Genomic DNA, 15177 nt, shown 5'->3' on the forward strand with positions numbered 1-15177 from the left:
ACCTCCTGGAGGCTAAAATACATTATATTACTTAAATTGGTTTTAAAAAAAACCCAACTATTTTTAAGGTGGGCGGCTTTAATTTTGCTGTGGCGATGCTCCACAATCGATTGCATTAATGGGGAACCCCGACTACTGCTTATTCTCAATGAATGAATAATAACATGCAAAGACACCAAAAGTTATTTGGGGGAGTTTACCACTGGTAAGCCTGTGATATACTCTGGCGTCACGTAACTTGCGTAATCGACGCCGTCTTGCTCCTCCCCCTGCAGACACTGATATGCAACACCCAAAAATCCTTGCAAGGTTTTTTTTTAATCCGCTCAACCTGACTGGGATTTTAACTAGTGTGCTGCTACAGTTTTGGAGATAAGCATCACGGAGCATATTCTATTCTTAGTAAATTGAGAAAAAGAGCAAACTGAAGTCAAAATGTCAGTATGCACTAAAAAAAAAAAGAGATAAGTTGATGTTTTCCTTAGAACCAGTGTCCCCCTGCCATGGACATTTGTCTGTGGTCTGTTTCTTTTGTCAGAGTTACACATTTTAGAATTGTCATTATGCATTTCCACTGTTAAAAACGCTGGTTCTCAGGAGGTTATCAATCAATCAATCAATCAATCAATGTTTATTTATATAGCCCTAAATCACAAGTGTCTCAAATAACTGGACAAAGAACATAAAAATGCAAATACATCGAGTCTTTATTTTAAGGCATTGTTCTACATTGATATAACAGATTTTTTTTCCAAAAATGTTTAAGATAAACTAGAAGGGAATATTGATCATTACAGTGCACAAACTGTAGAGTATTTAAATATTAAAAGAAACATTTTCTCATGACAATATTAAAAAAACCCACATTAAATTCACAAGATGAATGCGAGGAATTGTTTTCTAGCTTGCATTAAATAGGTTCTCAAGCTGAATTCCACTCATGTGCTACGCAGATCTGATCCTACCCTATTAACAACAGTAATGATATGTGCAAAAACTGAATCCTTTTGAACATTTTCAATACGACAAATAAAAGCTAGCAAGAGACTTGTTTTATACTGCAAACCAACAACTAGCTTATACATAGAGTTTCAACTGCAATGCCAGTGTTGGCTTGAAATGAGGTGAACCAAGAAAAACGGCTAAGCGGAAGCAATAATTGGGGCGAATATGTGCAGTAAAGAAGACACAAATATGATAAGGTCAAGTAAAATACTTAAAGAGGCAACTGTGGATGATAGTAATTTCTGCAAGGAAAACATTCTCTAAACACTGTTCGCTCCTCTCAATGATCCAAATTAGCAGTATTTTAAACTACTTGTGCAGACAACAATATATCAAAAAGCTTTTTTAAGTAAGCCAAAATGATCACTAAAAACTAAGAATCAATGACACACCACTGTATTATTGAGAGCCTTTCAAGTGTAACATCATTTTGGGGTGTCTGTTGCCAGCTACAGGGCTCGTCACATCCCTTGGCGGGTTATCCGTAGAACCACCAGTCCTCAGAGGACTTCCGGTATGAGTAACTCTCTCCCTATTAACCGCCTCTCTGCTTTTACCGCACTGGATGTACGACTGCAAATCAGCAGCAGCTTTGCAAAACGCGTCCTCGTCTGCATCACGTGACGTTACAAAGGTGCTGTGAGGTAAACAAGAATCTGGTTGTAAAGGAAGGTGGCACGGCCTACTGCAAAGCTCGGCATCCTGTGAACTTACATTGCGAGACATTGGCACATCCGAGCATAGGTGGCGCTTACTATCGGGTAATGAATCTGAAAATATTTTCTGTTTCTGAACTGCTTCAGTGAGGCTATCGTCTCTCAGAGGGTGGCTTAAAGCCATTTCTGAGCGAGTATGCCAAGGTAAGGCCATAGCGCTACCACCGTCTCGAACCTCTGTTGCCGACATGAGGACATTCTTTTTAGATCTCTCTGAGTTTCTTTCAGCTTGAGGACAGTAAAGGGTGGCCGCTCTACCCTCTCTGTATGCATCAGCTATATTCAACTGAAGACTTTCCGTGTCCAAAGACCTACTCCTCCTGTCTAGAGACAAAGGATTGGACAGGGTCTGGCTATGTCTTGTAAGGCCGATGTGCCGTGGGAGACTAGAGATGGCCCACGTGTTATTGATCAGACTCTGCTCGTACAAGTCTAACATTTGATAGTCACATTCAGCAAATGCATCTTTTTGGAGGTAGCTGTCTTCGAATTTCTGATAGTGTGATGAGATGTCTTCTTCCAGTTCCATGTGAATCTGCTCGTCGTACTCTCCCTCATTATGCATGTCCACAATATCAAACGTGACTATAGTGGGTAAGGCCTCCATATTTAGGGTGAGGGCAGTGTTCCTCTTTAAGACGTCCACGTTTGTGTTGTGCAAGTTACTCAGAATCTGAGAATTTTTCTCGTAGTCCTCAAGCGCTTGGGAGAAACACACAGTTTGGTCGTCATCCAGACTGCTACAATCCAGACGTTGGGAATTAATATTTCGGAATGGCAATGCAACAGGCTGTTTTTCTCCAACATGTTGTTCTTTGGGTTCACAGAATGTTCCAAATGCAGGGTCTGATATACTAGTGAATGACAAGTTGCTGCTCCTCTTCTCATCAACATTGATAGTTTTTGAGGAAGCAAGCGCACTTCCCTTTTCATCAAATGCATCTGCCTCATAATTCTTGCTAAGCCCTGCCTGTGGTTTTGAATTTAAATTACAGTTTTTCCAGTCTATTTCTTGCCGAGCTAAGGTGTTACATGTGCTCTGCAACTTGATAAAGTCCTGCACTTTATAAAGGTCTTTTATTTTAATTGTATTAATGTCAGAGAAGGTAGAATCAATCACATCCATTGGCTCACTTGGTCTGGAACTTGGCAGTCTATGTTTGCTATCATTATGCGGACTAATAAGACTCTCATCCGTTGCAAACAGTTCGTAGAGTGCATCACCACTGTAACTGTCTCTAGGTAATCTGTCTGTCCTCAGCCGGTCTGTTCTGTCCTGTCCATCATCTGGACCTGGGGTAGTTGAATCATAGTAACCCTCGTCGCTATTAGGAACGGATTCTTGATGCTCACTTTGAGGTGTCAACACATCATTTGAAGTGTACATGGTGCTGGCTTGCTGTGCATTGTCACTGTTCACTAAGTCCATGTGGTGTAAACAGGTGGGGTTGGCAGCCAAATCGGTGTGGTCCTGGTTGCAAGAACAGCAAGGTTCCTCTGATGTGTTATCCCAGAAATCTTGAATAGACTGCTCGTCTAAATCTTCAGGCGAGGCCATTTCCTCTCCACCACCCTGGTAAGTGAGAAAACAGGAGGCCCTCTTTCCTCCTCCGTTTCTACTCCTTTCTCCAGAAATGGTACTTTCTGTAATGCTGTCATCTTCTTGATCCGCAATGATGTCTCCACACCCTGTCAGCGAATCAAAGCTTTTTAATGAGGCCACCTCACCGTAAATTAGGTTCAGTTGATCAGACGAGCTAGCAGGTGTTTCAGACTTCAGCGTTGGATTGGATGTCATCTCAAGTAACAGGCAAGGCTCGCTGTGTCCTCTACTAATCTCCTTGTATTCACTGGAAACCACAGCCATCACATTTATTTTATCTGTATGATCAACAAATAACTCATCATCAAGCTCAGTTTTCAGGATTTCTTGTTCCGCACTTTGCTCTAAAGACACATCATCAGCATCAGTGCATTCAGGTGCCAGTGAAATATCACAGGTAGCAAAATCAGGCACAGCTTGTTCAGATTCCAGGCACTCTGTAACAAACTGGTGGGGGTTGTCCTGGACAACAGGCACATCTTTTTGGCAGTAAGGAGAGGACAAGGCAATCATTTCAGTTTTATCTGAACCACCATTTTTATGGTTTTTGTGATGCTTAAAACTACTGAAAAAGCTTTTCAGCCCTCGTTTCTGTCTAGTGATGGACTGTGGTTTATGTTCACTGGGGGGATACATTACATTACATTCATTACTATGAAGCTTTTCAGCACAGTCACTCTGGTTGTGGTACTCAAAATCCATGGTGGAAGTGGATCCACCTCTCAGGCTGTCATCATGACTTATTTGACTTAGCCCATCATGTGTTTTGCTTTTGTAAATTCCCTTTTTAGAAGACCACCTACTCTGGTTTTTACTCCTCCCTCCGAAAAAGCTTGGTAAAATACACATACTTTTGCGAACGCCAAAGAATGTCAAGGCAGTCCTAAATTTCCCGGATTTCTGAGATTTGACGATCGCATTTGATGCATCAGGCTGATGCTCCTGTTTAATGTCATGGGGGCCACATCTGGAAAGAGATTCTGAAATGGTCTCCAAGGTGTTACTTGGGGGCTCGTCAACATCACGAGAAGCCATTGCTTGTTTACAAAAGCATGACTTTTATCGAAGACTGTTTTGCTGAAGGTCCACAGACAGCGGTCTGGTTCACTGGAGTCACTTCTTCATCCTTCCATCAGAAGTCCTGCATTGAAAGGAATGAAAAATTCAAACAACAAGTCCTTATTGTTAAATATGACCGCCTGTCTCCATTAGAGTAACGGGTAAACTAGAGCCATTTTTCCAGCCAGTCAACAAAGTCGAACCAGGGTCTGCAAGGCATACAGTGTGTGCAAACCACTATTCCACTGGTCACCGTGCTGCCTTTAAATGGTTTAATTAAAGAAATACTAGGGCTTTACCGATTTGTTTGAACAACAATTTGATTTGATAGTTGTGGTTGCTGATACGATTCACGATTCTCTCTCTTTTTTTTCATCAGATTCGATCTGATTCTGAAATGATTCGATTCGATCTGATTCTGAAATGATTCAGTGCGTTAAAATCGATTCAGTAACCTTTTACCAAAAAAGATTAACCAGTGTGACTGTGAAATAATACTGGATACTGCAGGTAAAGTTTCCTATATTCCTGTTATTTTTTATAAGGGAATAAGATGTTAATGAATTATGAAAACAAACAAGCAAATAAACAACAATTAATGACCAATGCATTCACATCTTATTTGAATAAAGTGCAACCAACACTTTAGGTTGAATTAACAAGAGGAAACATTTTCTGCTCACATGTTCAACATTAAAGCAATTTAAGATAAAAGTACAGTAACCAAAATGTTAACAGTAGATTTACCTGCTAAATAAAGTTACCTGACCGGCCCCTATGGTATCTGTTCTCTGCCCTGGCGTCGCCAATAAAGGACAGCGTCCCAGGTGTGTGGCAGCATTTAGGTCCCCTCGCTTCCTAATTTCAATTACCTAATTGATCTATCCCTTGTACTTATTTGTTTCTAATGAAGTGAGTTTTCCTTGGCTGCCAGTTGTTGTGTTCTGAAAGTCTGTCCTTCGCCGTAAGTAGTTCAGCTGCCACTTCGTTTTGTCGGTCACCTCTTTTGTGACTTAAAGTTGTGTTGCGACTTTAAATTATTGTGTTGTATCGTTTTTATTTGTTGTGGCTTTTGCAATCGTGCTGTAGCTGAAAGTGTTTTTGTTGTCTTGTGGCGTTTGCGTTTGTTATGACCTTTTTCAGCCGCTGTAACTTAATTTTAATATATATTGCAGATATAGCAGAGGACAGCCATATACAAAATGTGCAAATATTAAGACGACAGTGGTGCGCTTTTAAGAAGAGAAAGTCCAACTGGACCAACAGCGCCAAACAAGTGTGCAGCTAGCCTCTTTTTTGAGGGACAGGAGTACAGTCTCAAAATATGAGTACATTTTATAATAACTCCAGAAAAAGATGCTAGATTTGTTGCTAGTTGTTTTTAATTAAAAACAAAGTAATTAAAAGTCAGTAAACACTTGAAAAAATTCTCAACAAAGTACATTGTAGGCAGCAACAATTGAAGATATGGCAAAACGATAAAAATATATATATATTACTAATTCATAATAACAGATTTGTTTTAAATGTACCGTATTTTTCTGACTATAAGTCGCAGTTTTTTTCATAGTTTGGCCGGGGGTGCGACTTATACTCAGGAGCGACTTACGTGTGAAATTATTAACACATTACCGTAAAATATCAAATAATATTATTTAGCTCATGAACGTAAGAGACTAGACGTATAAGATTTCATTGGATTTAGCGATTAGGAGTGACAGATTGTTTGGTAAACGTATAGCATGTTCTATATGTTATAGTTATTTGAATGACTCTTACCATAATACGTTACGTTAACATACCAGGCACGTTCTCAGTTGGTTATTTATGCGTCATATAACGTACACTTATTCAGCCTGTTGTTCACTATTCTTTATTTATTTTGAATTGCCTTTCAAATGTCTATTCTTGGTGTTGGATTTTATTAAATACATTTCCCCAAAAAATGCGACTTATACTCCAGTGCTACTTATATATGTTTTTTCCCTTCTTTATTATGCATTTTCGGCCGGTGCGATTTATATTCCGGAGCGACTTATACTCCGAAAAATACGGTATGTGTAAATTTTTTGAGCCTTTTTAAAAATATATATATACCAAATTATATAGATTACTCGATAACGTCATGGGAGCCTGTGGCTTGTAGTGTAGCTAGCTACAATTCTGTGGGGATAGCTTCATCTGTAGCTTAGCTACATTTAATCGTGAGTAACTAGTAGCTAGCCCTACTTAATTTTCCAAGTAGCTTGCCCCTCACTGACGAGGTGTTAGTCAACATATTCGAGCCGGCATGCATGCTCACCACTATTCCCTGGTCACCAAGCGACCTATATAGATATTATAATTGGGGAAATAACTGAGTGGGACGGCGTGGCACAGTTGGGAGAGTGGCCGTGCAAGCAACCTGAGGGTTCCTAGTTCGATCCCCAGCTTCTACCAACCTAGTCACGTCTGTTGTGTCCTTGAGCAAGACACTTGCTCCTGATGGGTCGTGGTTCAGGGTCGTGGTTTAGGGCCGTGCATGGCAGCTCCGGCCATCAGTGTGTGAATGTGTGTGTGTGTGAATGTGGAAATAGTGTCAAAGCGCTTTGAGTACCTTGAAGGTAGAAAAGTGCTATGCAAGTATAACCCATTTAGTGTCAATTTGATGGCCAATAGCAAGTTTGCTATCTTTGGGCACACTGAAAGACTATTTTGGCATCCGCTTGCAATAAACATGGGCAAATATAAATTTAAAAAGGACGTGTTGTGTATATAAATGCATTAGGAGCAATACTACAGATACAGCATTTTGTTTAACATTTGTTTATTTACCACCAGAAGCGAGTCTAATTCAATGTTTTTTTTCTGTAATTAACATTGTTAACAAATGCTGAATTAAATCAAAACAGTGAATTTAATACATACTATCAAATTCGGTACTGGCAGGCTATATGAAGTTATCACATTAGCATAATTACAAAGTGCCTTCTTATAGAGTCATGATGTAAACAAACTTACCAACTGCAGCCAAAATATCACATCTCGGAACTCAGCGTGACATATGTCGGTGTTACTAACTTTAGTCAAACTCTTGGCTCCAAACGTTGTTTCGGTCAAAGCTTAGGAGCATGAACGGTATTATTTGTTCCAGCTAAAGCTAGTAGCTGCTGCTTGCTAACATGCTAACCTTCGTCAGCAGCCGCCTCCAAATTCCAGTTACTATCCAGTCAGTCTCTCACTGTCGGTAACGACAATCCAACCCTTTGAGGAAAACACTGTAAAAATAACCAAACATTGTGTTGCTGTGCTTCATCGGGCCGCACACGCCTCCACTTGAGACGATGACAAAAAAACACAAGTGTTTTAAAGGCTACACAAGTCTCCTGTCGGCGCATGTCAGTGACGCAACATGTGTAAGCACTGTTGGGCTCTATGCCGCGTCGCTATAGTCACCTAAACACTTTCAATGTGTATTTTATAACTTTGATGTATATTGTTGCCACATTTACAACTGTCACGCAACGTTACTTGATTGTGGGTCGAGTTGAATTGTTTACCCTTTCTATGAATGTACAGTTTCTTGCATATTGGTAGATACTCAGTGGACAGACACTCCATTAGGTACACCTGCACATTGTGAATACCTACGTAATTGAAAAAAAACTATTGTATTATAACAATAATATTAATGAAAAACCAATTAACATTATAAGATTAATGCATATATAATAATTGTAATATTAATTCACTTATCATTACTAATATTATATTGTAAAATAGAATAAATAATATTAATTACTATATGAGAATAATTAAACTATATAACAATGATATACTATTATCATCACTATTATTTTATTCATAACAATACCAGTGCATTCTGTAATGATATTATAATTATTAGAAATGTACACCTTTATAATATTGTGTACCTAATGATTAGACTCTAATCTTTAGATTCTCTAATCATTAGAGAATCAAAGGTTGTTTGTTCTACAAAAACAATATTGCTTCAATCCTGCATGGATTATTACTTTTTATGTAGAAGCTACAGATGGCTCGAGCCATATCCTCAATGCACAAAATGGCAAGATTTTTTTCAGAAAACGTATTTAGGATATTTAATGTCCATGCTGTGCATTTTGTTTCCCTGTGTGATACAGACACCACATTTATAATACATAGTGAATACGAAAAAACTTTTCCTTAAAATGTTCATATATTTTTCTTCTTCATGATCACATTTGCTTTAGAAATATTTACAAATGGTATTATGCAACACATCAATGAGAACTGATACAACATATTTACTGTTCATAATAAGGTCAGAATGCCTCCCTGGGGAGGCGTTTAGGCCGCGTCCAACCGGTAGGAGACAAAGGGAAGACCCAGGACACGGTGGAGAGACTATGTTTCTCAGCTGGACTGGGAACGCCTCGGGATCCCCCGGGAAGAGCTGGACGAAGTGGCCGGGGAGAGGAAAGTCTGGGCTTCTCTGCTTAGACTGCTGCCCCCGCAACCCGACTTCGGATATGCAGAAGAAGATTGATGAAAGAATGGAAGCTCATAATAAAATATTACTTAGTTTTTTAATGCTTTTAAATCTTTTTTTTTTTTTGTAATTTAGTTTTTATTGACGTCCAGCATCAGACATTCTCGTCCATTACATCATATTTGCATACATCATACATCTCTTGTCTGATAATAAATATATTAAGAAAAATAATATGAACAGATAGTAATAAATACATAGCTAAGAAAAAACTGAACACATAGGGAGTGATGTTTTTTACACAGTGCTATCACTAATTCGAGAAGATAATATGAGGCCTACATGACGTGACTTAGTTGCACAGTTTTCCCAGTATGAAATTAATTTCTCCAAATTATAATTAATAAATGCCGTTATCTTCATTTTATAAATGTCCATTATGATTTCCGTCCAAATCTTCAAAGTTGGGGTCTCCTGTGATAACCATTTCCTGGTAACAGTCTTTTTACAGGCCACTAGTAGGATGTTCTTCAAGTATTTATCTCTTTTCTGCCAATCCTGAGGTACATGCCTGAAAAACAAAGTCTTACTTTCAAGGAGTATTTCACATTTGAAAATGTCCTGTAGAGCTTTGTGTATCCCTCTCCAATAATCCTTTATGGCAGAGCAGTCCCAGAAAACATGGTAGTGGTTTACATTTTGATTCCCACAGTTTCTCCAGATGGTAGGGGAGTTGATATCATAATGAGACTTCTGGGAAGGAGTAGAAAAAAATCTGATCAAACTTTTCAGCCAAACCCCCTCCACTTCGTTGAGCTGCTACAAGTCCATTGATATCTCTATATTATTGTCCAGTCTTCCTTAGATATACATAGTTATCCTTCATTCCTTCTACTATTTTGTTTTAATATATGAAGTTGAATATGATTTCAGAATAGACAGACCCTAATACAAACATTAAACAGTTCTGTCAATAATTTCTGAATTATAGGCTTTTGTAAACAGTTCAATCCAATTTATGCTTGTCTTTGTTTCATTTTTCACCTTCAGATTAACATAATGCCGCAACTGCAAATATCAATATAAGTCTTGGTTTTCTAATAAATGTGTCATCCTTTTGATAGTTTAAAACCTGAGCATTTTTAATTTTTCATTTAGATATCCAGTCCTTGAGCCTTGAGTCCAATTCATTAGGTATAAACTCTGAATCATAGGCACACCATTTAAGAACTGTAATATCATTATCGAGTTTATATTTCTTTTTCACACTTTAAAGGTCCATTTAACCCATGGTTTAAATTTTATTTATGTGGATTTGTAAGTTGTTATCAGCCAAGATTGCTTTTATGGGGATGGAAGGCATTTTTTCTTCAATATTTTTCCATTGAGCAACATATGACGGGTTGCACTGCTCTCATCTGCGCTGCAAAATAATAATGTCTAAGGTAGTGTAAACCCCATCCTCCCTTTTGTTCGGCCATCTGTAAGGTTTTGGGGCAAACCTTTGGCCTTTTACTTTGCTATATATACCTACATACCATAATGTCCCATTCATTAAATTGGTTTTGGTTAATCTCTATTGGCAGGGTTTGAAATAAATACAACAGCCGTGGCTATATATTCATTTTAATGGAATCAATTCTTGAACTAAGGCTAAAGAAAGGAATTAAGTTTCATCGTGCTATGTCATCCTTTATTTTTGTTATGTATGGGTAAATATTTGTGTTCTGATAATTTTGTAAGATCTTTTCATAAATTGTTGCCCAAGTATTTAAAAGACTCTGTTTGCCATGCCGATGGGTAACTGCTTATGATTTCTCCTGGTGGGCTATAATGATTTGAGAGTACCGGTAGTTGGGTTTTACCTATAGTGATTTTATACCCTGATAATTGACCAGACTGTTCAAATGATTGCATTAGTTTACAAAAATAGTATGTTGGGCGCCCGAGCTAGACAAAAATGTCACCCGTGTAGCAGGCCAATTTATACTCTCTTCCTTTAATACATTCCCTTGATGTCTTCATTTTGTCTAATGGACCGAGGTAGTGACTCCAGATATAATGCAAAGAGTAATGGTGACCATGCACAGCCCTGTTTAGAACTCCTTTCTAGGGTAAAACTATTTGATAGATATCCTTTGACTTTAATCCTAGCAGTAGGATTGTTATAAAGTGCCAGTATGGTTTTGATAATTGTATCCTGGAGGCCATATCTATGTAGAACTCTAAAGAAAATTCCAATTGACCGAATGAAAGGCCTTTTCAGCATCTACACTTATAACAATTGCTTCAATTTTATTTATTTGTATATGATCAATAATATGTAGTGTCTTTATTATATTGTCTTGTGTTTGGCGTTGATGTATTAAACCTGTTTGATCATTATGTCTCATTACAGGTAAGAACTCTTCTAATCGTTTGGCCATGATGGAGGTAAATAGTTTATAATCTACATTAAGAACAGATATCGGCCTGTAAGAGCCGCACTCAATTCTATCCTTACCTTCTTTTGGTATCGTTTTTGTCAACTTTCAATATTTTCTTCATGGCTTTTCAGCTTATGTTTTGGACTGTCGCACATCTGTCCACTCTATCTTGGTGTTTTGCAGTGCTTGAGTCTTTTTCTCATCCACTTGAACGTAATCCACTTTATGCTCGTCAGAGAGGAGAGGCTTCTGTAAGACAAAGACAGTCATGAGGAGACTATCGTAAATTGATGTAAAATTAATGTTTGGTTTAATCAACATCATCATTTGCATTAATGCTATTTATCATAAAAGTATTATACTTTCTGTACAGGAGAAGGAGATGCCAAGTTAAAATCCAACGACAAGTAGTCAAGGTTTGATCTTCTTGGCCAAAGTGGAAGAGCTGCATCAAAGTTGAGAGAGCAGTTAAGCTGCAGACACAAAAAAAGTTGAAGACATTTTAGGCGTCATCAGTTCCAAGTACGTACGTCGGAAAACACTTCTATTACAAACACCTTGCTTTTCCACACACACAAAAAAAATTCTGATATAACAAATTATTTTCCTATTCTGGGGGTAAATACAGATTTTCCAAGAAAAGAAAATCATTATTACAACATACTGGAAGTTACCCTAGTTCCGAATTTAACAAATACTGTAGTCACATGTTTTTTGTTTTTGTGACACATTGTGACCTTAATTTATCCTGGTAACATACATTTGACTGTTACAGTAGTTTGTCCACATTTGAGTAACACCTTAATAGCTGTGTCCCTTCAGTTGGATCTGCTAAAATTGGTATCTATTTGTCTATCTACACATAGAAGTAATCAAAATGTTTTTTCTTCAGAGGGGCTATTCCACTGAATTGGTGCAATTTGTGTCACCAGGAAATGGAATGTATAAATAACAATACAGGATCAAATGAACAGTACAATTAAATACAAATATAAAGCAAAGTGTCCTGCACATTGTTCTGAATAAATATTTAATCAAAGCAAGTTGAAGTATGAATTGAAATTACCTTGAACTTGAGCTTCCTAAAATTAGACTTTATCACGAAATATGATTGGTTAAATCCTTCAGAAATATTCAATATATGTATTATCAGATTTACAGTTGAAAAAAGACATATTAATGTTTATTTGGAGAGAGTCACAACAAGCAAATGGCACAGATCTGGTAAAAATACTAAGAATCCTTTTTTTACCGATATGGGACAGTTTGTGTCGTCATCTCTTGGATTTTCCGTATTCTCAAAACTTCCTTCATGAGGTGAACACTTTCCCAAAAAGTTGAAACTACAGGAAAGAAAAGGAAACCCAATGTATTGATATTTGTAAAACAAGCAACATATGGATGAATACATTAGAAATGCCAAAAGTAATGCACTCTTAAAAAATGAAAAAAAAAAAAAAATATGTGTATACAAAATAATGTAAATCAAGGGTCCTCAATTATTAAATTATTAGGAATCAAATTTGTCCAAGGATCTGAATTTTTTCATCACACACTCTAAAGGCCACTATTGTTTAAAAAGATCAAATAAAAACACAAACATAATTGTAATAATACAAATTCAAATATGATTTTAATATAAGTAATATAATGGTACATGATAACATTCACTCCAACTAGAATTTGAACCCTTGTTGCGATTGTGCGAAATTAAAACCGTCCCCGAAAATTATGCACGGCCTCGCAACTTTGTCCAATGCCTGCAACTTCTCCGCAGATTTTTGGACAATCAGTGTCATTTGCACCAATCAAATTTGTCTCTGGACAGCGCTTTAAATGCACACATCAACTGTATAATCAAAACTTGTGTTTGTTTCTTGTGCAGGTACAACAACATGTAGCAATATATCAACTCTTTATTGTTCAAACCGCACAATTGTCTTCCTCCTGCGTAACTCAGACCTTTTCCGGTTCCTCTCCACAGTGTTAAGCCTTCTGGATAATGTAGTATACAAACATTTAGGAACACACCGATGTCCTCACTTCTGAGTTTATATGTATGTTTAAACTTTATATACCCGGGGTAAAGCAGTTAAGAACCGATTGTCGTTTCCAAAGCTGACCTAGCAGAAAAAGGCAATATTTACATGACAGAGATGTTGAAGTCTGATGATAGTCTTTCATCCTCTCTTAATTACCAACAAACAATAGCGCTATAGATTGTTGTCAACAGTTAACAAATGCTCTTAATGTTTGAGAGTAATTGTGTTAGAACATAAATGAATGTTTAAAATGGACAAACACTTTCCAAGCGTAAAACACACAAAAAATGTATGCGACTTGCAGATGACAAAGGAAACCGCGGATATTGAGAAAGCCTTTAGTGGTGTTTCTGTCCGTTATTATAATTCATCATTACTACTAATGGTTACAATTTTTAAAAACAGTACAGTAATTTGACAATGAGCTCTGAGTATGCGTTTTTTTGCTACCATCTAGTCTATTTTTTAAGTCTGTGCGGTATAAAACAAGTAAAACCGTTCCGTTTTGAACGCATGGCTGCAATGGTTGTGTTCACTCGTGCAAATAGGAGTCTGTTTTAATTGTTCGAGGCAGGACAAAAATACCAAAACCCAGACGTTGATAAAGCGTGGAGCCAAAAACCAAAATAGTCACCAAGGGTGAACAGCGACAAAGTCTATAACAAGGAAAAACACTTAAGCGTGGTGAAAACAAGACGAAACGTAAATGTCGTGTAGCGCGAGCAAGGATCCAGCAACTAAGGCTGGGAGACAACAGAATATAAAGGGGCTTGTTTAGAGGAAGCAACAGGTGAGAAAACGAATTACTAAACAGAAACAGGAGTGTCTAATCAGTGTCCAACGCAACAAGAAAAGTAAACAAAGGGAACACGCTGGAACAGAACTAGACACAAACCTAGGTAGAACCACAACAAACATAAATGAGACATGACCTCACAGGTCATGACAAAAACACCAATACAGTATTCGTTTTCCAATTTTTGTTGAAATGATTTGCTTTTTGAGGCTGAGGTTACAAGGAACACTTAAAACACTGATGACTAATTCATAAAATCACAAGTTCATACAATCAAATTTAAAAAAAATGAGCCTCATAACATTGCAACTTATGCTGCAACTTTCTGAAAAAATAAAAACCCAGGCAAAATCCCGGAAAGAAAAACATAATACAAAGACCTCAAGGAGGTCCTGTTTCTTTGTCATACCAATTTCAGTAGCTCACATTATAGATGATGTTCATAACATGTGTGTCATTTCATATACTCACCATGATTCAGTCATTGGTCTGCCCAAAGGATGATGAGTTGGACATTCTGTGATTGTTGAGAGGCCTCTCAAGTCAAGAGGTGGGGGTCGAGCTGTGAACCCAGAGAGGATAAAAAGGCAATGAATGTGCCCTATAAAACATAGGTCTGATAGCTGCGATTGTAACTACTGTACATCTATCTTTAGCTACAGTAAGCGCTGCAAATGACCACTTGTACATAAAACCTGGGTGAAAATCTGTCCTTTGTTTCGCTCACCTCTCCTCAAGCAAGGTTTGAGATGGCGGTGTATCGGAGGAGGTGCATGGCTCATGACAGGGCTGAGAGTCTTTGTGGTCATAATGTTGCTGTTTGTATCGAGGAAGCTGACAGGCCTCATGGGGATGTAACCATCACATTCAACAATGGCAACAGAGGACGATGGGGAAGCCATGGGGACGTAGGACTCGTCTTGCTGACTTTGACCCAGTGTGGTATCTAAACAGGACTGCTGTAAGACAGAGGTCATAAGGGAATCCAAATGTCACCATGAAACAGCTACAGGAGGACATTTGTGTAGACACTATTTCCTTATACAGCTTTGTGGC

The 15177-nt window shown here is 37.9% G+C and overlaps 2 protein-coding genes and 1 long non-coding RNA gene across 9 annotated transcripts in view; 1 reads left to right on the plus strand and 2 right to left on the minus strand.

Annotated features, from left to right (window-relative positions):
- Positions 1–15177, plus strand: part of LOC133650604 (uncharacterized) — a 71835-nt gene that overhangs the window by 43283 nt on the left and 13375 nt on the right. Inside the window, exons 6-7 of the long non-coding RNA XR_009826255.1 lie at positions 11256–11290; positions 11657–11805. This is a non-coding gene — a long non-coding RNA (uncharacterized LOC133650604). The remainder of the gene's footprint in view (positions 1–11255; positions 11291–11656; positions 11806–15177) is intronic.
- Positions 704–7784, minus strand: LOC133650598 (APC membrane recruitment protein 1-like). Of its 2 annotated transcripts, none has more exons than XM_062048015.1 (2): positions 7553–7784; positions 704–4465 (listed from the first exon to the last, which is right to left on the minus strand). In XM_062048015.1, the coding sequence occupies exon 2, from the start codon at positions 4357–4359 to the stop codon at positions 1405–1407; it is 2955 nt and encodes a 984-aa protein (XP_061903999.1). In that variant the 5' UTR covers positions 4360–4465; positions 7553–7784; the 3' UTR covers positions 704–1404. The 2 variants fall into 2 exon arrangements, with proteins under 2 accessions (XP_061903999.1, XP_061903998.1); XM_062048014.1 differs by having other exon boundaries at positions 7384–7784.
- Positions 8787–15177, minus strand: part of gab3 (GRB2 associated binding protein 3) — a 41911-nt gene continuing 35520 nt past the window's right edge. For 2 of the 6 annotated variants that reach the window (XM_062048038.1, XM_062048040.1), the window contains exons 7-12: positions 14849–15080; positions 14593–14683; positions 12536–12626; positions 11646–11756; positions 11361–11532; positions 8807–9610 (exon numbers count right to left, since the gene is read on the minus strand). In XM_062048038.1, coding sequence (XP_061904022.1) covers positions 11416–11532; positions 11646–11756; positions 12536–12626; positions 14593–14683; positions 14849–15080 — 642 coding nt within the window. In that variant the 3' untranslated portion in view covers positions 8807–9610; positions 11361–11415. Of the gene's footprint in view, positions 9611–11360; positions 11533–11645; positions 11757–12535; positions 12627–14592; positions 14684–14848; positions 15081–15177 lie in introns of all 6 variants that reach the window. The other 4 variants (XM_062048039.1, XM_062048043.1, XM_062048042.1 and 1 more) reach the window with 4 other exon arrangements.

The sequence above is a fragment of the Entelurus aequoreus genome, linkage group LG05 (genome assembly GCF_033978785.1).
Source record: "Entelurus aequoreus isolate RoL-2023_Sb linkage group LG05, RoL_Eaeq_v1.1, whole genome shotgun sequence".
NCBI classification, from domain to species: Eukaryota; Metazoa; Chordata; class Actinopteri; order Syngnathiformes; family Syngnathidae; genus Entelurus; species Entelurus aequoreus.